The 23562-nt window shown below is 46.5% G+C and overlaps 1 protein-coding gene across 1 annotated transcript; it reads right to left on the bottom strand.

Moving 5' to 3' along the window:
* Window positions 1-717: 717 nt before the first annotated feature.
* TMEM243 (transmembrane protein 243) lies at window positions 718-22652 on the bottom strand. Its single transcript, XM_052638915.1, has 5 exons — window positions 22494-22652; window positions 21695-21968; window positions 3678-3728; window positions 2538-2642; window positions 718-1257 (listed from the first exon to the last, which is right to left on the bottom strand). The coding sequence occupies exons 2-5, from the start codon at window positions 21770-21772 to the stop codon at window positions 1135-1137; spliced, it is 357 nt and encodes a 118-aa protein (XP_052494875.1). The 5' UTR covers window positions 21773-21968; window positions 22494-22652; the 3' UTR covers window positions 718-1134.
* Between the last annotated feature and the right edge of the window lie 910 nt (window positions 22653-23562).

The raw sequence follows: 23562 nt of genomic DNA, 5'->3' as shown, positions 1-23562 counted from the left end.
TCTACAGATCAGACATGGCACTCTGTCCGGTCTCAAGTAGGCCTGTTTATATTTCAGAGAAGTCACATTAACATGCTCTAGAGCTTCCCAGTGACCTTCTGCACAGAGATATCTTCTAAGTAGTTTGAGACTTGAGGTGATTGTGTGGGGGTTATTTGGGTTTACCCATTGCTGGCAGTGGGAGCTGATTTGGGCTGAGTAATGAGAAGAGTATTAAAAGGGTTTAGAAAATTCACTACAGGTTTTTTTTTTTTAATTACTTTTTAAAGGGAATATGGATGAGAGTAGTAAAACAAAATTCACCAGAAGCTAAGCATTTTATCCCTCAGAACCCACTGTCACCAGTTTACAAAGTTAGCACTTTGAAGTAAAACTAAATGGGAAAGGAAGTACTAAGTTGCCTATCCTGTACCATGACCTTTTATTACATGTTTTGCTATGTAAATTACCCAGGAAATAGCAGAGTACCAGAGTTTGCCATTCACTTAGTGCATTAACTGGTGGGGGTTTGATGTAACTTCTCCCTCTCAGGCAATTTAAAAACACAAAATTTGCTTCTTGAAACAAACCAAGAGTCATTCCTATACTAGAGAAGGTTAAGCCAAAATTAGCCTCTAGGGCTTTAATGCATATGACCCCTATAGAAAAAGTTAAAAAAAAAAACTTGTATAAATTATTTTATTTATTATTGTAATTAGATCTACACAATCAAAGTTGTCTTTTCACCGTCTGTGTTTTGTTAACGTGAAATTGTAGTTAAAAGCAAAAGTTGGTTGCCTAGGGAACAATAATTGTATATTCAGTTTAACAGAAATAAAAGATTATTTGTCTTAAAATGCAAGATTGTTTGTTACATAGCCTTGCACCACGCAATTACTTTATATAAAAAATTTCAAAAGTGAAAATGACTTGTGCTTTAAGGGGTAATGTTTAAGTGCAACATCGGCTCCTTAAAGAAAAAGCAAAGTGATTTAGGATATGTCTCCCCTGCAAGAGGGAATTTAGATTTACAATTAACATGAAAATCATGTATCAGACTTTGGCAGGAGACTCTTCAGCATTCCTTATCCAGCTCTTAATTCGAGTCCAAATGTATTGCTTTGAAGAGACCTGGTGAGTGTATCTCTTGGAGCCTCACTTTCCCACATCATGGAAGTACAGATTCGCACAAATACATAACATGATGATAGAAAATAAGATATAGTAAATAAGGTTTCTAAATTTCGGTTCTAAATCTCCTTGTCGATACCAGTAGATCTAAAAGAAGAAGAATTAAATAGAAGTTTAAGTAATAGCATTAGCCTGAATATTAAAAATTTAAAATACAACTAATTCTTTTCCACTGTGACCAAGTTCTTCCATATATACTTTTCCCCTTAAATGAGGCTAAAGCAGCCAGAATTTTATTCTTTGTAATTCAAGTGTACCAGCTGAGTTTATATCCAAAATCATACTTTATTCCTGCTTTCTCAGTTAACTTTGTTCAGTGTTTAAAGAGTCCACCAATCAATCATTTGGCGAGTCATCCAAGAATATATATCTATCTTCTAGAGATATTTTAATTATAGGTGAGTAAAAGGTATAGCTTTTTAAAGTACTGGAAGGGAAGACAACTTTTAAATTCCTTTAACTGATTCAAGTCGCCAACAAAACTGGAGCTTTACACATGCATACCTCTAGTTTAAACTATTACAGATCACTGTCAGCCACTTCCGGCTCTAGGCTGGGAGTGGGAGAGCAGTTCTGGGAGCTTTGTTCCCAGGCTCTCCAAGTCCAAGGGGCCACTCCTTCCCTCAGGTCAAAGGAATATAAATAACAGTCAGTGAATTTGAAGCTAGGAAATGTCCCCAGGTTTAATTTTAACTCAGATCTTATTATTTATGATTAAGCCCTATGTGAGTCAAAACAATTATGTTTAAGGGTTTTGATTCTGCCTTTCTTCAAGGGAAATGAAACAGCTGCCAACTGATGATGACTTGGCAAATACCCTACTGAGGATTGGCTATTGTCTTTGTTTCTTTACCTAACAGAAAGGCTTCATAGTAGTAGTATAAAAACTGAACATTCTCGTGAAAAAGATACAACTGTAGCTTTAGGTTTCTCAAGAGGTTTTGGTGTTAATTACTTTCATTTGGGGAGATAATACTCAAAGATTAAAATAGACGAGTTTTGTAATTATTAGAGGAGTAATAACATTTCCCAAAGACTGCTGGACTCTGTATGTAGTCCTTGAAGGAAGATGAATTAAATTAAATCATATCATATCTTTGACCTAAGTCTTTTTTTTTTTTTTTTTTTTTGGCATCAAGGGAACAGAGTTGCCTTTTAGGGTTACAAGGTTACAACTTTGGGATTTAGGAGAAAAGGAGACAAATTCAAAAAAAAAAAAAAACCCTGGGATTTTAACAATGAGAATTGTGAAATCCTTTGGGGGAGAGGAGTGGTGTATAATTAGAGACACCTTCTCATACAGATTTCCAGGCACTGCAACCATCAGCCCTCAAGGATACTGAATTTAAATTTTCAATAGTACTCACAAGTATGCAGGCAGTGATACTACTCAAAGAGATGCAGACGGCAAAAAATATATTCAACGGTTTTGGAGGTAGTTGAGGGAAAACAAAAGCACTGATCAGCGTTACCTGTATGAAGAGAAGTGTGTTAGGCCTCAGAAGTAATTCCAAGACTTGGTTAGACTGGCATCTAGGCAAAGTAACATTATAAAATGCTCCAAATGGTGAAATGGCATCTTACCTACCACCAGGTTTGTCTTCTGGAATGTTAATGTTTAATAAAATCTTTTCAATTGTTATTCCTTTTAATACTTCCACTTAATCTTCCCAAACTCCTCCTTTATGAAAGGAGACAATGAAGCAATAAAACTAGCTAACCTCAAAATAAACCTCTTCATCAACAAAGATTAGAAAGCATTTAAACATCATTCCCCAGGATTAATGACTATACTGGGGAAAGTTCTAACCTTTTTGTTATTTTGAGTATACTAGCAAAAAAAATTATCCAAAACTGTTTTTGCTTAACATGAAAAATACTAAAAAATGTATTTCTAATACCCTATAGTTCTCTTTCTACCTTAAATATAATGTTACCCATTCTTTTATAAAGAAGTCATAGAAAGAGACTTCACTAAAATTCTCTTAGATTTAAAAAAAAGTGCCAAAGGTCATTCTCAGACTGGGAAATGTAGCTTTGTTTTATTTTGATAGCACCAAGCTGTAGTATACAATGAGAAATTAAAGTAATCTTTTAAAACCAAAGGATAATGAACATACTTTAGGAACAAAATAAATGTAAAGATAACTAGCAGAGCTGTGGGTTACATACAGAAGGGAGTTACTAGTAGCCACTCACATACTACAAATTTATTAGGCAAACCCAGAAAACCAAGTTTATTTGACTTGTGCTATTTCACATTCAACTAGGGTAGGGGGTAAGAGTGGAAATCAACTAGCTACTCCATTTATACCAAATGCAGTTTTATTCAAGTGTTAACAAGATTGAAAACATTAATTTAACTACAGTTGGAATATTCCACATGTTCATGTACTGGCCCCTTAAGGTTTTGTTTTGTTTTGTTTTGTTTTTGAGAGTTGATTGAACTGCAGTATTAAGGTTTTCAAAACTTTGGCTAAGACCCTGGCTGACACACAGATACTTACTAGGATCAATAAAGATGTTAAGCTGCCAACAACTAAATTGATGATTCGATCCTGAAAAAGAGAGAGAATTTTTTAGCCATATGAAAAACTCATGGCATTTTAGAAAGACACAATGCAGGACACTGAGAATGGAGAAGGCAGTACCCTGCCTCTCCGAGCTTCACACAAACAGCTGCCAGTAAGGCAGAGTGTACTGAGCCACCAGGGTAAAGAAAGGGGTTTTGGGAAGCTGGACAACTGCTTAGAGAAAGTTTCTTAAAGGGACATGGCATCTACTTTTGCTGCTGGTAACAGTATGAGCAGAAGCAAAAGGGACAGGAGCATGGGGGTGGCTAGCCCAGATCCTTGGTGAAAACGGTCAGGAACCAGACTTAGATGATGTCTCTTTCCATCATGAGTTTCAACCTGTTTGTGATACAGATGGTATCCTTGTTGATTAATCTTAAGAATCACCTGAATGAGGAGCTTGGGGTTTCTACCTATCGAGCTCTCTTTTTATACTCATCCCTGCCCCAGCCAACTCCAAAGAATGCTTTGAAAAACTGATCTAATCCAATCCTCATTTTACTGGTTAAGGTAAATTTTGGTTCAGTGAGTGCAGTTAAACTATTTGCCTAAAGTCAGACAGCAGGTTAGAATCAACTTGAAACAGGATATTGAAATCAGGGTCACTGGTTAGATGGTTTCAGTTAAAGGAACTGAAAAGTCAAGTAATATATAAAAATAGTATGTACTAATATGTATATTAGGTTGATAGCACTTATTCACAGACTTTACAGAATGAAGTGGTAAGGGTTTAAGACCTGATTAGGAAATACTACCTTATGGCCAATGAGAATATCAAGTAATAGTTTGGAAAAGTCAAAGCTGAAGTCTTTAAAGACAGTGTTGGTAACGTCTGAGCACTTTAAGATCAGCAGGATAGGGAATATAAGCAGCCAATAAACAAAAGCTCTGAGATAGAAGGGCACAGGAGCTTGCACAGAGCTGTCTGCTTCTAAAGATAAGAACCCAAAAAAGAGTAGGGCCAGCAAAGCTGGGAGGGAAGAGTGGAACAAAGCCAAGTGTTCTCTCCAGGGTGTCTGACCTCACACTCCAGACCAAGGCCACTGCAATTTAAATGTCACACAGAACAAAGGAAACTGAACTCCAGCCGTACCCTGACCAAACCTGAGGACTCAGAGCAGATCTTATCAGCTAGAGAAGACCACACTGCACACGCAAGAGTGAAACTAGAACTTCTTGTTAAAAAAGTGACCCAGGGATAAAGCACTGATGACTGTTCGTCCTGCACAAGGCAGATGTGGTGTTAGCATAAAATGTGTTTACAGACAACCCATTTATGAGAACCCCACTGTTTCTGCCTTGTGAGAAAGTTTGAACTAAACTCTGGTCTATTCTAAGAAATAAAGAATATTTGCTCATCTTATAAACTCCAGGGATTCTTAAAGGTCTGCGTATGTCACAAGAGCTTTTACCAACAGAAGCCACTGAAGAGGTTCAGGTGAGAGGCAGCCAACAAGAATTCCTATTCTCCAAATGGTACAGCAGGTTTGGCAGCCAGGATCAAAACAGAGAGAAGAAGGGGTCTAATGGTGAACATATGGCAACTATGCCAGAAGCTTTTGTGTATCTTCTAAAAAATCCCATGATGAAAGGCTAGCATGACTATTTTACAAGTGGAAACACAAGCTTAGGGAAATTGAGAGCTTGCCCCAAATCTCAATACCAATAAGTAATGGAAACAGGATTCAATGCAACAGAGGAGATTCCATTTCTACTTTTCACAGAAACGGCAGCGTAGCATGTAACTGCTGGTCTAGACAAAGATTGTTGTTGGTTAGTCACTCAGTTGTATCCAACTCTGTGACCTCATGGACTATAGCCTGCCAGTTTCCTCTATCCATGGGATTCTCCAGGCAAGAATACTGGAGTGGGTTGCCATTCCCTTCTCCAGGGGATCTTCTCAACCCAGGGATCCAACCCACATCTTCTGCACTGGCAGGCAGATTCTTTATATCTGAGCCACCAGGGAATTCCTAGACAAAAATAGCAAGTTGCAAAGAACTAGCCTATTAGCAAAGTACAACAGTACTACAGTAAAGTGTTTATCTTTCAGGAATGAAGATTTCCTCGTAAGTGATTGTTTTAGATTGGTGAACTTAACCATAGAAGCCTAACTGGTTTCAGTCATTCATGAAAGTCCATCTAAACTTTAATGACTACTTCCCTATTTGCCTTCTAGACAATCTACTGTCTAGAATCCCAACTCATCTTCATGAATATCAGGTATTCAGTCGTTAAAATACAGTCTCTCTGGGACTCAATGGACATGAGTTTGAGCAAACTTGGGAGATGGAGAAGGACAGGGAAACTTGGTGTGCTGCAGTCCATGGTGTTGCAAAGAGTCGGACACGACCGACTGACAACAACTAGGGCTCCCAAGATGGGACAAAGTATTTAGAATATGGCACAACTATTTCTCACAGTCTCCTTTCTCCAAGCCAACGTCTTGGCTTCAGGCCTTCGGCTATTGAAGTAACCTTGAATGCAGGCCAAAGAAACGGCAGAGTTAGCTTTGGAAGACCTCCCACTTCAGTCTAAACTCTTGCTATGCAGAGTGCTCTGGCCCTGCAGCACTGGTCTCACATGAGAGCCTGTAAGAAATGTGGAATCTCAGGCCTTGCCCCAGACCTACTGAATCAGAATCTGCATTTTAACAAGAGCCTCACATGATCTGTGTGCACAGCTGTAAAGTTTAGAATCTAAACCATTTTGAACATTGCTAAGTTCAGATCTTAGGGTAGAGACCCTCCCTAGGCCCAGAGATGATTTTTCAGGACTTCAGCAGCTCCCCCTACCCCTCCCAGTCTCCAAAGATAGAACAATAGAGAATAAGTAAATTGCCCTTAATTAGCATTTCAAAGGGCAGTGTTAGGGCTAATATGTTCCAAGTCAGAACACAGTGCATGGAGAAAAGGGAGTATTACATTTAAATTTGCTGTTTATGGAGTGAATTGCAATTCAGGTTATCTCCATATCAAAAGCTAGTTTCTATTAACTCAGCTACTCTTTTTTTTTTTTTTCAGCACATTTTTTTTTTCTCTTTTTTTTTTTATTTTTTTTAATTTTAAAATCTTTAATTCTTACATGTGTTCCCAAACATGAACCCCCCTCCCACCTCCCTCCCCATAACATCTCTGTGGGTCATCCCCATGCACCAGCCCCAAGCATGCTGTATCCTGCGTCTATGTCTAACTCAGCTACTCTTAATTCTCACAAAAACTAGCTCTGTCTCTTCCTGTTTTATTATTGCTGTATTTCCATCTAACAAAACCGTTCTCCCTACCAGATCTTTACATTTTATACTGTTACTTATTTCCACTCCCCAAGAAAGTTCAGCAGGATCAGAATCAGCCCTGATCTTTACCCACAGAGATGATAGGACAGGTTGTCTTCCCTTCCCTCAGGGGCTTCCCTCATGGCTCAGACAGTAAAGACTCCACCTGCAGTGCCAGAGAACTGGGTTCAGTCCCTGGGTTGGGAAGATCCCCTGGAGGAGGGCATGGCAACCTACTGCAGTATTTTGCCTAGAGAATCCCCATGGACAGAGAAGTCTGGCAGGCTACAGTCCATGGGGCAGAGTCGGACACAACTGAGCGACCCAGCACAGCCCTTCCTCAGACATCTGCTCAGCAACAGGCCAAGAGTCTGTCTGAACTCATGTATGAATTTACGCGGACACAAACGTAACAATATACAAACATACGTAGTTTAGTTTTGACTGGGACTCTGCATATATTGGGCTTCCCTGGTGTCTCAGTGGTAATGCAGGAGACAGGTTAGATCTCTGGGTCAGGAAGATCCCTTGGAGAAGGAAGTGGCAACCCACTCCAGTATTCTTGCCTGGAGAATTACATGGACAGAGGAGCCTGGCAGACTACGGTCTTGGGTTGCTACAGAGTCGGATTAAGTTCAGTGACTAAACAACTGTGTATCTGCATATATTACCTCTTGTGTGCTCAGTCGTGTCAGACTCTTTGCAGACCCAAGGACTGTAGCCACCAGGCTCCTCTGCCGAAGGAATTCTCGCAGCAAAAATCCTGGAGTACGTCACCATGCCCTCCTCCAGGGAATCTTCCCAACCCAGATATTGAAATCTGCATTGGCAAGCGGATTCTTTACCACTGAGCCACCAGGGAAACCCATATTCCCTCTTAAGTCATTTATTTATTCACTTAAACATTACCTCAGTTATCTCAATAAAGCTGGAAAAAAAGTACCTTCTATGTCATAGCTCAGGATGAAGGGACTCCACAGAGACCTGGGGAGAGCAAACGTCATGACAGGGAAGAAGCTGGGCTGCGATGCACAGGTGGAGACAGCAGCCCAAGTCCAAAAGAGGCACATCTTCCTTTGAAATAATGAAGGAGAGAAAGATTGCTGTGGCTGCAGTGTCTGTACCTGGGGTGAGACAAGGTAGCTCTGTGCAGCAGTAAGGAATACGCTATCTCCATTTACCAGTGGGGAACTGGGTTCAATCAGACCTATTTGCCCAAGGTCATACGGCCAGGTAGTAGCGAAAGTCTCCTCCCCAAAGCTCTGCAAAATGCAAGGTTAACAAGCAATTCAAAAGGTCTAAGAATGCTTAAGACAGGTATGTGGTGGCCCTGAAATTAGAGTTGAGACCAATGTTCTCATCTCACTGGCTAGCCAGATGGCTTCAAAAGGACCCCTCAACCCCTTTGGGTCTATCAAGTGAGAGGACTGGGGTGATATCTGGTCCTTTCCAGTGTTAACCATTTATGGTTCTGGGTCATCAGCTTTTAGACAGTACCCGAGCCAGAGAAGGCCTATCCCTCAGCAATCAAAAAGCACAGGAGCCCCCTAGATTCTTGGTCAGTCATTAGCCAGCATCTTGATACAAAACACAGAACCCCAAATTCACTTCAAGTGCTCAGGTGGTAAGGTTCTGGCAACATCCCAGATAACCAAAAACCGGCCTTTGTCCTCAGCAACCCAAAACATCCTGCTCAGAATGCTGACAGGTAAAATCATGCTTCCATTGCCACAGTTATTTTTGCTTTGCCTTATTCCAAAATGGACCTGAAGCCTGTGCTATCTTAGCAAAACCATAACCGATTCGAGCAACAATAAAAAAGTAAGGCAAAATTTCTAAAGGGATTTGGGGAGTAGAAAGAAGGAGTCAAAGGATTTATGAGAAAAAAAATCTGACTATGGGACTTCCCTGGTGGTCCGGTGGTTAGGACCCCGAGCTCTCACTGCCAAGGGCCCAGGTTCAATTCCTGGTCGGGGATCTAAGATTCCACAAGTCAAGTGGCACAGCCAAAATACATATATCTGACTGAAGAAAACTTTTCTAAGTTCAAATGTTAGTTCTAAGATTCCAAGCAGCCAAGAAAGAAGTCCAGTGGATTTCAAAGCACTCACTGATGACAGTAAGCGCACTGCAGGATGAGAAGAGGCAAGCTTCTCCTGGGTCTAAGGAGAGCGTTGCAGGGGTACCCAGACGCAGAAAGCACATCTACTTCATACATAATCATTTCTCTTATTGACACGTAAAAATAGCTGAAGGCATAATGGCCCCAGAAGAGTGAGCTGCGGGGTAAGAAGTGGGATGGCTGAAATGCCACACACCCAATTTAACTGCTCTTCCTTCACAGCTCAACTCAAACATCGCCTCCACTGTAAACTCCCATCCAGACAGCTTCCTCGGGCACCTCTCAGGATGGGAGCTGTCCCTGCCTTACATCTCCCGGGTCACATGGTCCACATGTGACACTTCTGTACTTATTGCCTGTCACCTCCTCCATTAGGACTGGCAGTTTATTAACCATGGGGAAGGTAGCCTCGAGCCTGGTGCACTGCCGGCCAGTACCCTGTGAATGATGCTTAAAGAACAGAATCATCAACACAAGTGGCTGATGGCATTTTCCTTAGAGCCTCTCACCAGGAGAGGCCACTCAGCTGGGGCCTGACTTATCAGAAACCCCAGCTTCCAGTCACTGCTGTAGGACAGACACACAGCCGCACCATAGAAGCCACAGGCTGGCCCTGCAGCCCACAAGGTCAGGCTCTCCCCAGCTACGGGGACCGAACCCTCATGCTGACTCCCAGGCCAGCTGTCGGCGACCCCATGGAAATGCCAGGAGTGAGCTTCGGGCACCTCCAGGTCCAGGCTTCCTAAGCCTGAGGATAAAAGCCTGGCCACTCATCTCCTGCCAGAGCAGCATGGCCCTGGTTTCCTCCTCCATTTCCTGCCCAGGAACTGGTCCGCATGCCATGCTCCCTCGCACTCCAGGGGAGAAGCCACAGAAGGCCCCTTGAGGGCAAGGAAAACCCTGGATGGACAATGCCAGAATATTCCCTGACATCTGGAAGGAGGGGGTGGAGGAAGGGGGAGGCTAAGAATCTCACTCCCACTTCTGTGTCACTTTCTCCTTTGCGACTACCCAAGTCCTCCTCAGACATCACCACAGGCGGCCCTGCAGACCCCACCCCTCCCCAGGTGCGCTCCAGCTCTATCTTCACCCCTCACACCCACCGAAACCTGTTCCACGTGAGCCAACCTGGACACAGGAAGTTCCCATGAGCCCCGGATCTCCCTTGCAGCCTCTGCTCTTCAACTTTCTACCCAACAGAGCCTGTGCCACCCACATACTCCTCCCAGGTTCACTGGGCCAGGAAGAAGGCAGGACAGGGCACGTCCTGCTTCCCAAGTTGGAGAAAGAAGGCAATTTCAGCAATATCCTCTACTATGTTCTGAATGTTTGTGTCCCCCTAAAATTCATAGGTTGAAATCCTAATGGCTAATGTGACAACAGGAGGAGGTGGGGCCTCTGTGAGGTACATAAATCAGGAGGGTTGAGCCTTCATGAATGGGACTGCATGCGTCCTAAGTCGCTTCAGTCGTGTGTGACTCGGCGACCTCGTGGACTGTAGCCAGCCAGACTCCTCTGTCCGTGGGATTTCCAGGCAAGAATACTGGAACGGGTTGCCATTTCCTCCTCCAGTGGGTCTTCCTGACCCAGGGATTGAACTCCTGTGTCCTGCATCTCCTGCGTTGGCAGGCAGATTCTTTACCACTGAGCCATCTGGGAAGCAGATAGACTAAAGCATCCTCTATTTTTAAGATGCGTGTCCCTGGCAGTCTCACGCCAACTTCTTCTCTTCCTCTTCACAATTATTTCAGCACCTGCTCTGCCAAATCCCTCTTCTCCAACCCTCTCCTCCACTGCCCCTGAGCCTAGTCTTCATCTGCATCCACTAACTAGATCACTCCCAGTGTGTCACCAAAGCCCTGACCGGACCACACAGTCGGCAGTTTGAGCATCCAGAGCCCCCCTGCTCTCGATGCTTTGACAATCCAGTCCTGAATCCACCCTCAACCCCCACCCCCCCAATCACTTCCAGGCTCCGGGGCTAAGCCTTGCTATGGAGCCTTTCAACAATCCTACCTGTACCTGTTTACTCGTCTGTCTTCTCCTCCACGCTGTAAGGCCTGGGAGGCTGAGGGCCATGTCCCCCTTGTTCACGGCCAGGCTCTGACCCGCTACCCATGGCTGACTTCCAGCTCCATGGTGCCCTCTCCAAACTGTGCACCCCTCCGTGGTCCAGTGCCCACCCAGCGGTGGAAGCAACTCTGTCTAACTCAGACCAATCTAAGCCATGTGGCTGTGGGAGCTGCCATCACCCAGGGTGGAGAGAACGTTCTCTAACTGTACAAAAGTGCCACTGCACCAGTGGGCAGGGATGCAGGTCATTTCCCTTTTATATATTCCTAGCATATATGAGATATTCAAATATTAGCTGAAAGAACAAACTAACTGGTTTACTACAAGTTCACAGCTGGGCCTTCGCTGATTTTCATGGCCTTTCATTTTGGGTTGATTGTCTCTGTCTCTCTCCAGGAAGTGGTCTGAAGCTCCACCTCATCTCAGAGTTACCATCTCATTCTTGAAGCCTGTCCATCAGCAGAGATCCTTATAAAATAAAAGACGCCAAGAGAAAGAGGACCCCCCCCCATTCCTCCAGCCTGAAGAGGACTGGGGGGCAGCTGGCTCCTCTGCCAACCCTGATCTTATTAGTTACCTCTATCCTTCTCTCTGGGCTGAATCTCTCCCTTGTGGAGTCCACCTCTGGCCCCCAAATCTCAACTCCTCCAACATCGGAAGAATCTTCTGTCAATCCTTCTCTCCGTTCTGATGTTCAGCATCCATTCGCCACCCTTTTTACATGCTAAGTGTGAGGAAGTCAGGAAGGAATTAAAACAGGGTAAGGGAAGAGTAATCAGGGTGGAGCTGAGGGGCTATTTTTAAAAAAGCAGGTCAAGGAATCCTCCTGTTTGAGCAGGGACCTTTTAAAGGAAAAGGAACAAGACACCCAAGGATCTAGGAGACACGTACTGCAAACAAGGCAGTCTAGCGCTTGCAAGGGCCCTGAGGCAGGTGTGAGCTTGGAAACTGGCAGAAGACTAAGAAGGCTAAGATGGCTGAAGCCAAATAAGGAGAAGAGAGGGAAGAACAAGGACTTGTATAGCGCCTTTCTCTCCTCCATGTAGTACACACATGCTCCATAAGAAAAGATACACTCTCGGGACTTCCCTGGTGGCCCAGGGGTTAAGGTTAAGAAGCTGCCTGCCAATACAGAGGATGCAGATTCAGTCCCTAGTCAGGTGCTGTAGGGAAACTAAGGCCACATGCCACAACTACTAAGCCTATGCACCACAGCCAAGACTCTGTGCAGCGAAAAATAAAAAAAAAAAGATACACTGTAGCACACAGCACACCCCCTGGGACATAGTATGCACACAACTAACTGTTGTATCAAAGCATACATTATACGCACACTCGACCACTCAACCACTGACAGCCTCCAGAAGCAAAGTGTGCCTCATACAGCAACTCCAAGTTCTTAGAGTCTGCTCACAATGGGACACTCAGCTCCCTCCCCTTTCTGGCATGTTCCTGCTCCCACCCCTTCAACCCGGCTGGACCTCCTGCTTGGGATTCCCAGTCACCTCCTCCTGTCAAATCTGACTCACGTTCCTGGGCCTAAGACTCGAAAGTCCTTTGTCCTGATGCCCCCAGTATAATAAACATCCCCTTCTTCCATGCTCCCTGGAACTCTGTGCCTCCTGTCATTACAGGGCTCCACCCCACGTCAGTCCTCCTAGCTCACGAGACTCTCAGGTCCCGGAAGAGCGATCATCTTTGCTTGTGAGGGAGACAGGAGAAAGGCAATCCAGTCGTCATGCATTAAACACACCAGGAGCCCACACTTCCTCCCACTGTCAACTGGGACAGGGATTCAGGCCCGTGGGCTGTATCCTGCAATTCTGCGTGCAAGGTTTACATTTCCCATCACAGCTCAGTATCCTGATACCAGAAACAAAAGGCCAATTCTCAGAAACGATTTGCCTTTTCTTCTTCCAAGTCGCAGTAGAAAACATCTCGTCAGGAAAGCTGTGGCAGTTGCCCAGTCAGAAGCCCTAGGGGCAGCCATGTAGGGACAGAGACGCTGAGAGAACCTGACATGTGGGAGGAGCTTTGGGTTTGGTGGAAGCAAGAAAAGTCAGGCCCTGCCGGTGGGTCTCCTCGGAGCCCCCAGAGCTGCGTGGTCCTGAGGAGACAGGAGCAACCCCCAAAGCTGTGGCCAGAGGCAACCAGCATCCCTGGGGTGAAGCCAGGGGCTAGATGGCCTCCCCAGATAACTCTGGGAAATGGGGAGCTCCGATCACGGGGGCTGCTGTCCCCAGGCTTCAGAGAGAACCCCAGGGGCAGGGGCACGTAAGGAAAGTGTATGAGACTCACACACACCCACAGTCACCAACTTTCATGCTCTGAGCCCCGTCTCAAACACACCAGGGCCTCCGCAGTTGCCTCTAGCTCTGAACGCCCACTTCTGCCTCAGGCCCTTCTAGAGAAAGCAGACATTACGGACGCCTTGAAACATGTCCCCTATTTCACAGATTCACATTCTGAAGCATCTTTCACTTGTGAATATTTCTGTGATACCCTTCCTGCCAGATTCTCCTCCTCACGGTGAGGCATACTTGAAATATATTATTTTCATTGAAGCATCACTTAGGGAAATGAGATCACAGTAAAAATAGAAAACAAACCTACTCCACATGTTTAGGGGACAAAATGATCCCTAGCGCTGGTACCACAGGAAGTGCTGCTGCTGCTGCTAAGTCGCTTCAGTCAAGTCCGACTCTGTGCTAAAAAAAAGTAGAAGAAAAAAAAAGTACCTAGCACTTCCTATCTAGTGCTAGGTCCTTTTTCTTCTTTCTTCTTCTTCTGTTTTTTTAGCCTCACCACACAGCATGCGGGATCTTATTTCCCAGATCACTGATGGAACCTGTGCCCCACCCCCCCCAAGAATTGGAAGCATGGAGTCCAAACCACTGGACCACCAAGGAAGTCCCAGAAATGCCAGGTCTTTATGTGCTCTGACCTTCAGAGCTGGGAGACCAAGAACAAGGGCTAGGATGTCAGGATCAGGACAGACCCAATATCTGTGCTTTCCCCTGCCACATGCCTGCCTATGATCTCAGGTACATCATGGAACACTGAAGCCAAAGTTTCCATATTTGTACAACAGTCTAACATGCGGGGAATCCCATAAAGATTCAGATATATTACAGTAAAACCCTAGAACAGAGTGACATTTACAAAAGTTAGTAAATGGCTGCTCACATGCTATTAGTATTATTTCCACCACATCTAATGGGCTGTCATTCACCAATGGGATTAGGTCCTCAGAGATGAGTGCGAGTTGAGTGGGCCTCAGAGCCTGGCCCCTCTTTCAAGAGCAGCCCAATTTCAAATGCATTCCATCATCCTCACTGGGACACTTAAGTTTGTCAACCCAAGTGTCTCCATGGCAGCCTGAAAAATGTGGTCAATATGGGTGCTCCGTCATTCAGTCACGTCCAACTCTTTGCGACCCCGTGGACTATATAGCCTGATAGGCTCCTCTGTCCATGGAATTTTCCAGGCAAGAATACTGTAATGGGTTGCCATTTCCTGCTGCAAGGGATCTTCCAGGCCCAGGAATCAAACCCATGTCTTGTGTGTCTCCTGCATTGGCAGGTGGGTTCTTTACCACTGAGCCACCAGGGAAGCCCCATGGTCCTTATACCTACACACAAACTATGGACTGAACCTAAGGGAAAAAAAGGCTAATTTAGTAGACCCAGTCTGTTACCGCAGAGCTGCGAAAACCTTATCTACGGAAGGAAAAACACAAGCAAACCACCAGCTTCTGAGAGACCAGGCCTCAATGTAAGTTTTTACACAGTACTGTATTATGGTTATGGGCTCTTTGCTGAAGCTCAGCAACGAGAGGAGAGAGTGATGCCCTTAACTGCACAAAAGCCTGTTGGTATGCAGCACCCCAGGTTTCTGAACACCAGCCCCCCACCTTCCGCTGATGGTTCACGAGATCCCAAGAAAGTAGGTTACCTTTTGGTGATGCTAGGTGCTCACTTCACTTAAAACTTAACATACCTAAGAACATAACAAGAAGCAGACATAGATACAGAGAACAAACTAGCGCTTACCAGTGGGGAAAGGGAAGGAAGGAGGGCAAGACAGGAGTAGGGGATGAAGAGGCACAAACTATCAGGTATAAAATAAGGGATATAGTGTAAAACATGGGGAATATAGCAAATATTTTACAATTACTATTAATGGAATATAACCTTTAAAACTGTAGATTTCAGGACTTCCCTAGTGGTCCAGTGGCTAAGACACCACACCCCAATGCAGGGTGGGACCAGGGCTCCAACTCTGATCAGAGAACTAGATCCGGTATGTTGCAACTAAGACCTCGCACAGCCAAATAAATAAGTTAATATTAAAAAAAAAAAACAACAAATAAAAACTGTAAATCTCTCTATTGCATACCTGCAACTCACATAATATTACACATCAACTATACTTCAACAACAACAAAAAATACATAAAATCCAGAGCTAGGTAAGGCATTGTGCCAAGCGCTAAAAAGGCTGGAGAAATAAAGCAACTGGCTGCTACCCTCAAGGAGAGTAGACTCTGGCCGGGAAGGCAAGGCTTATACGAACCCCTCACAGCACAAGCAGTGAAGGCATCTCTGACCACCGGGCTCGTAGGAGAGAGGCATGGATGTAGGCTGGGCAGAAACGATGGGAAATCAGACTAACCAGGATTCAGGTATTTGGAGACGAGAGCGTGCAACAGAAAGTAGAAGAGCATTTACCGAGAGCAGGAAGGCAGCTCATGCACAGAAAGAGGCCCAGGGAGAGGGGTCAGCCCAGACTGGGCATCACAGAACACAGTTAAGACCAGGGCTGTTAGCCTCCTTGTGCACCAGCATCCTTGGAAGAGCTTTCTCAACATACAATCGCCTGAGCCCATCCCTCAGAAACTTCCCAGTCCTGGCATCTATCACCTGGAATTGTCTCTCTAACACAAGAAATGGCAACTAAAAGTGGTTTGGCAGGCTGGGTGAGAGCCACAGGGACAACAGATCTGTCCTGGGAGAGACTAGCTCCACTTTGAGGGAGAATCAGGGTGCGCTCAGAGAGCTCAGAGACTCACCGGGAGGCAGGCTGTGTCAAAGGCAAGAGCCGAGAGGCTCTTGGGCAGGGGGAGAGGCGGCAGGCAGACCCAACACTCCTAACCACAGCTTCGTCCTTAAGGAGGCAGCAACCCTCACCCCCACCCCACAAAAGGCAAGAAGTAGCACTTAACACAATTATTTGCAAAGTCAAATGCTCCAAGTCGGAACTGTCTGAATTCGACTAAAGGTCATCAAAAGACCTGTTTTTCACTTTTTGGGTTTTGACTTCTTTTGCAGGGAAGGGAGGTAAGGATTCAGGAATATGCAATAGAACATGAAACTTATTGCCTTTGGTACCAAAGATCTGAGCCTTGGGACCCACTAACTTGCTCCCTACATGGAGAGACCCTCCATATTATGAGTCCAGCGTGTGCGCCTTCCTCCAGTGTCGCTCACTCTTCTTACATCACATCCAAGTAGGAACAAAGGGACAGAATGGTCACCACCCTTCTTAGAGGATGAATCATTTATTATTAGTGAAACCAACAGAAGAGGCTGGTCCAGGAACTGGCTTTCACTGCATTCCATGGAGGGACTGCAGCTAATTTCAGTAATATACTTTACTTCCATACATCTAAAATACTGTCAGGGCAGTACGTACTCAATATGAAAAGTGGAGAGATTTTTACACCTTTTTTTTGTACTAAGCCTTTGTAATCCAGTGTGTATTTTCACTTACCCCTCCCTTCCCCCCTGCCACCCTCCCACCCTGGCCCACTGCACTGGCTGTGGGAGGCGGGTTTACCCTTCCACCCCAGACAGAACCATCCTCCTTCTTCCCCTAGGTTCACCAATTCACTGGCTAAAATTGATTTCGGATGATTCTGCAGCCAGCTAGCAAATCAGGAAATCAACATCAACTCACAAGCCCTGAGGATAACTCAAAGCATTTCATTACCCAGACAGAAAGATGGCCCAAAGGAAACGTTTACAGGCAGCTGTGGGCAAGAGAGGGACAAATATCTCCAGGGTATAGTTCATACTAGGAAGAGAGGAACAAGGAACAGATTCCTAGAGTGACATTTCCTGAAGGGAGTTCTGTAGACACGCCGTTCGAATCTGCTGTGGGTGGAGGCATGCAGGGTAAGGCTCCAGTAAGGCATTGATTGTGCCAATGGTAAGAGGTCAGCCACCAAAAGAGCACTACGTACCATCCCCCTTCTCCAACTAGACTCTCAGTGAAAATAAGCACATTAAAGGTTCTGACAAGTCCCACAGTAAAGAACAATGTTTCACAAACATGACTATGGAACTACCATGACTAAAATTTCACTTGCTTTAGAACTGCACTGTCTGAAGTACCAGCTCTGTGTGATTACTGAGCACCTGAAACGCAGCTAGTCTGAACTGAGATGGGTTCTAAGTGAAAACGCACACTGGATTACAAAGGCTTAGTACAAAAAAAGAATGATGTAAAAATCTCTCCACTTTACATATTGAGTATGTACTGAAATGACAGTATTTCAGATGTATGGAAATAAAGTATGTTACTGAAATTAACTGCATCTCTTTACACTTTTAAAATACATGGCTATTAGGGCATTTAAAATCTCATACATGCTTCACCTTATATTTTTACTGGGGTAGTGCTCAAAATTCAGAAAATGCTAAGCAACAGCACATGCTCTGAAACCTCAGACACATCATATTATCATATCATTTGTGCCACATTTGTCTTTTCCCTGAAAGAGATGTACTGCATCCCAGAACTGGGGATGAAATAAAAACAGATGAGAAATGCACCTGGATATTCAGACCGGGGTGGGTAAGACAGCCCACCTAGCAATATAAAATTCCAAAGGTATCAAGGAATGAGTATCTCTGCTTTTGTCTATTATCCTTTAGACATTTATGTAACAACAGAGAACTATTTTGCTTTGCCATTCACTACAAGGCTGTATCTATAAAGTTATTGCTAAACATGCTAACAATTGAATAAATCCGGGGTTTGGTAACTGAAAACAGTACGTAAAGACAGAAGTCCCTTTAGGGACTGCCCATGTGGGCGCTGCTCCAGACCTGCTGGGTCGTGTATTTCTTATTCTATGGCAGATTCTAGTATCTTTCACTTACTCCATGACTTTGGGCATATAAATTCACCTATGTCCTGTGAAAGGGCCAAGTCTGTGAATGCCCACAGTGGTTCCTGGAGCATGTGACCCAGACTGCGAAAGTCAACATTTACTGTCTTAGTCAACTCGTGAAACATCGCCAGAGGAGAACCAGTTGTGTGACTGACACATAGCCTGCTTTGTAGTTCAGCTTCCCCGCTTGTGAAAGGAGTGACAACATCCATCACACAAAGGAACTGGGGCAGCAAACAAGGTGACGCTGGACGCAGAGCACGCTGCCTGGCACGGAGGAGACACCACGTCCCTCCTGACTGCTCTGTGGGCTTCCGCCATCTTGGCCATAGAGCTGAAGACTGGACCTCAACCTCTGGTCCTTTCCAGACTTAAAAGTGAGAGCCTATCTGTGGTCAGTCATTAAAAGGCAATGAAGAGGGCTAAAAGCTCAGAAGATCTGTCAGACTAGGACAGGAAGTGGGCTTTCCCCTTTCGGGATTTTTTACTCAAAGGCAACAGTTCATTAATGAATTGGCTGTTGTGTCCAGTTTCCAGGGAATCGCTGGGAGCAAACTCACACAGCAGCCATCAACGGTTTCCCAAGGTCCTCAGGAAGCCACCCGGCTCCGGCAGTGACTGTCCTCCACGGGAATGGCCCCAGTGTAACACGTCCTGTCCTCTCACTACTGAGGTCCCATCCTGTGCCCTGCTCACTCACGTCCCAAATAAATCATTTGCCATCATTAAAGATGGATGCCTCTTCTTCCTCAGATACGACAACTTATATGAAACATGATGTTTCATATCCTAAGACCAAAGTCTCTCTCCTTTCTCCATTCTGTTTAATTTCTGTATGTCCAATCACCCTTTCAGCCCTACAGAAGAAGCTAAAGGGAGGAATTCTGAGAGATCTGGAAATACATATTACTCATAATTTTTTTTTTTCCTCCGAGTAGCTGATCCTACTGTTATGAGGTCTAAAACCGCCTAAGTAATGCTGGGAGTATACACTCTTGGATTGAATAAATCTGTGATAAACAGAGATATATTTGGAATAGTCAAATTCTTGGATGGATTTCAAATGGATCATAGGCAATAGGGAAACTTATAGTCATTGACTACTTAGGCCCAAGTGAGTCGGGAAACATCAATATTTCTAAGTGTCCCTATAAATCAATAAGTCCCTTATCGATTCATGTACATCAGCATTAAAGGGCTAAAGGAGGTCAGAGGTCTGCATCACCAGAACCCCACAATCCCTTGTGCACCAAGGCATGTGGAGGAGAGACTGAACCTCTGCATTCTCAGGCCAGCTGGGCAGCCACTGGGTAGTCGACTGGCTAAGACTGTGTGCTCCCAATGCAGGGGATCTAGGTTTGATTCCTTGTCAGGAAACTAGATCCCACATGCCCAACCAACTAAGAGTTTACATGCCTCAACTAAGGATCCTGTGAGCTTCAACTAAGACTCCGCACAGCCAAATAAACAAATATTTTTATAAAAAGGCAGGGGTTTGGGGGGGCAATATGATCCCTTCAAGCAGTCAGCTGCCTCTGCTCTCCAGGCCCCAAATCCTCTTCAGTCAACTCCCAATGTAGGAGCCCTCATATCTGAAAGCTGCTGCTACTGCTAAGTCACTTCAGTCGTGTCCAACTCTGTGCGACCCCATAGACGGCAGCCCACCAGGCTCCCCCATCCCTGGGATTCTCTAGGCAAGAATACTGGAGTGGGTTGCCATTTCCTTCTCCAATGCATGAAAGTGAAAAGTCAAAGTGAAGTCGCTCAGTCGTGTCAGACTCTTCGTGACCCCATGGACTGCAGCCGACCAGGCTCCTCCGTCCATGGGATTTTCCAGGCAAGAGTACTGGAGTGGGGTGCCATTGCCTTCTCCATATCTGAAAGCTGAAGACTACCAAATGCTCAGAATGGAGAATCTATCCTCTAAGATCTTCCCAAGCTTCACAAAGGGACCACTTTCTCCCCTGTCCCCCAGTATGCCCCCTCTATGCCCTGTCATAGCACAGATCCAGCTGCCTCACGTGTGCTTACATATTTCCCCCATCTACTTGGATTCCTTGGACCCCACCCCCCACCCCCACCCCCCAGGCCTATCACAATACTGTTAGCAGATAGGAATTTCATGGCAGTCCAATGGTTGACTCCTCAGTGATTAGAGAGAGCCTGAGTTCAATGCCTGGTCAGGGAACTAAGATCACACAAGCCATCTGGCCAAAAAGAAAAGAAAAGAAAAACAATATTAGCAGAAATAGGAATACCTACTGGATTCTGGGATTATGCAAAAGCCACACAATAAACAAGAATCTTCCTATACATCAAGCTTAAAACATTTTCTTGTAAAGACACTTTGAAAAGAGAAAGCAAAATCCACAGGGAGGTAAAAAAAACAAAACAAAACAAAGTAGTGGTCTCCTGGCAGACTGGAACCTTCCAAATTCAGGGTCATGCCCCAGGTTGTCGGCTGGACAAGCTTTCTGTCCTTTCTGCTGAAGAGGTGCCTGCCTAAGCAGAGAAACCCAGGAAGCTCTGGACTCCATATGTGCCCTACTTTCTGTAAAAGGCTGAGAGTACTTTGTCAGGGGTCAAAGATCACCAGTGTCACTTTCTAACTAAAAAAAAAAAAAAAAAAAAGACAAAAAAACAGGCTAATCTTGCCCAAACAACTCACAAATTTAATGCTGGGGACAGGAAAAGAGCTCTCTCCAATTACTGGCCCAGGACATCACAGGATTAAGCTTGTAAGAGAACATTATATTTTTAAAAGCCTGAAATAAGGCACTAGAACGTGTATGGGTCTGAGACCCTTTGATCACTTCCTGGAATAGAGCCCCATCAAAGGAACCCTAATTTCATGCCTCTCCTCTTTTTCTCTGCTTGGCTGCCTCAGCAGTAGACCCTTAAGGGCTCTAGAGAAACACAAATCAGAAGCGCCACTCTTGGGCCCTTACGGAAGCCTCAGAAGCCTCTTGAAAGTCAGCACGCCAGGTGGACCAGCGGATGTGCAAACACCCTGACCACCCGGCTGGGAGGCGAGGCAGGGAGCGGGCTTCCGCACTCCCGTTTAGGGCCCCTAACAGCCCAGAACTTTCTGAACTTTTCTCCACCCTCAATCTTCAAAGGCTCTTGGCCAACCCCGTCCCAAAGAGGGAGCCGAGGGGCAAGGCAACTATCCTGAGAGGGATGAAGGGGGATCTTGCTGCAAGTGCCCTCCAGGGGCCGCAGAAGGACCCAGCAGGGCTCCGGGTCCAAGGGGCGGGGAGTTGGACAGAGACGCCACTCAGGCCCCGCGTCCGGGGCCGCACTCACCTTGGCAGATGTCTCTCCGAACAGAGGTCTGTTGTCCAGGCCACTTGTGCCGTAGGTCCTGGTGGAAAAATCCTCCATTTTAGGGTTTCTTCACTGTTCCCGAGCCAGCATTGCCTCCCGGAGTCCCGGGTCTACGAGTCGCGGCGCCGCCGGTCACAGAGCGCTCATCGCCGATGCCCAGGGAGGCCGGAGTCCCGGCGGCGGGGGTGGGCGCTCAGACTCGCGGGACGAGGCCGCTCTGCCCGAGCCTCGCTCCCCTCCTCATCGTGAGCAGCTGCCTCAGGAAGTGAAAGGAAACAACACCGCCTGGCCGCCCCGCCCGGCCGCTCCCGCTTCCCCCAATCTCAGCGCCCCGGGCCGCCCGGCTGTCTCCGCAGGTCGCGATGCAAATCGGCTTGGCCGGGGCTCCCCGCTTCCCCGCCCTCGCCGCTCCGCTCCGTGCCGCGACCATTTCCCGAGCTTTCTAAATGTTCTGGTGAGCACGGATCCCTCCATGCTCGAAGGCGGGGAAAAGTTTTCCCGGGAGAAGGCATTACCGGCCCTCCGCACCGCTCCGCCCCTCTCGCCCCCGCGGCCAGCGGCCGGAGTGAAGCAGCGGGAGCAAAGCCCAGCGCGCCGCCCGCCCCTCCCGCGGCGTTGCGGGATCAGGTCGCGGCCGCGCCAAGCAGCTCGGGTCCCCGCTCGGGGGTTGCCGGCACCCGCGGGCCAGCGCGCTCTCGCGGCGGAAGAAGGGGATCCTGCCTCGGCCCCGCACCGACGGGCCACCCTCCCGGGGCCGCCCCGCGCCCGCAGGCCAAACCTCGGCGTCTCCAGACGCGCGCACGCTCGGGAGTCCTGGGCTGCACTGGAGAGAGCGGGTCCCGGTCCACGCCGGTGCGGGGGTGCGGTGCCGGGCGTCGGGGAGAGAGAGAGACCTTCCGCGCGGGCTGCGAGTGTGCTGCGCGGCGGGTCCCCGGTCCCCTCCCACGGCCGGGACCCGCGGCCACTGTCGCAAACCGACTCGGCCCGCCCAGGCCGCGTCACGGCCGAGGCCGCCAATCCCGCACGCCGGGGCGCCGCATTGGCTACGGAGCTTTATTTCTAGAGGTGCCAGTTTATTCCCCGCGAGGCAGCGGATCTCCCGGCTCCCCGCTTTCTCTGGCTCCTAGTAATTAGTGCTTGCGCGACCCAGGTGGGCAGAGCACATCTCGGGAAGATAGCCTCGCATTGGGCTGAAACTTATTAAAAACAACCAGCCTGCTTTAACCACCCCAATCTTTGCACCACTAGGATGGAAAGGGAGTGGTTGATAATTGTTTATCATGTTTGTGTGTTTGTCTGGTTTGTTCTGTGATAGGGAACCTATGTCTTGGACAGAGACGGTCAAGAGGTAATCCGTGCTTAGGTATTTCCTCGACTTGTTCACTCATCCTGCTGGTGATGCTGCTGAGAAGCATATGTGTAGCCGCAGAGGAAAAATGCGTTGTATGTCAACCTCTTCAGGTTTGAAGCTGGAGAACCCGAGGAGGACAGGCACCCTAGGCAACCCAGCGTCACTCTGCATTTGGGAGCCTTTGTAAGTATTAGGGAACACATGCAACCACGCTAGGTAACCCAGACACTACAGCTCCTACACTGAAGAGAGCTGTGACTGAGGTGTGTTCGCAGGGAGAGCGCATGTTAGAACACTGTAGCCCTGTAACACTTAGAATCCAAGAGAAATTTCCACGTGGTCCCTCTAGAGTTTAGGACAAGGGATTGGGATAAAGGATGGACTAAGAACCACAAAGCTCCAGTGGAATCAGGTATGGAGCGTGATAGATGGAAATCTATCAGCTCTGTATTTCATGGATCTTCTCTTTGTCAGGACTTTCTGTTCTAAGCGGAAT

This window comes from Budorcas taxicolor, chromosome 4 (genome assembly GCF_023091745.1).
Source record: "Budorcas taxicolor isolate Tak-1 chromosome 4, Takin1.1, whole genome shotgun sequence".
Taxonomy (NCBI): domain Eukaryota; kingdom Metazoa; phylum Chordata; class Mammalia; order Artiodactyla; family Bovidae; genus Budorcas; species Budorcas taxicolor.
The sequence above is the reverse complement of the archived record's forward strand: the minus strand, read 5'-3'. Positions and strand labels throughout refer to the sequence as shown.

Excerpts from the sequence above, each read along its gene's own strand:
- TMEM243 (XM_052638915.1), bottom strand. The coding sequence starts at position 21,772 with ATGGAGGATTTTTCCACCAGGACCTACGGCACAAGTGGCCTGGACAAC. Across the intron at positions 3,729-21,694 it reads TCGGAGAGACATCTGCCAAG|GATCGAATCATCAATTTAGT; the intron begins GTGAGTGCGGCC and ends TCTCTTTTTCAG. Across the intron at positions 1,258-2,537 it reads GTATCACTGCCTGCATACTT|ATCTACTGGTATCGACAAGG; the intron begins GTGAGTACTATT and ends TTCTTCTTTTAG.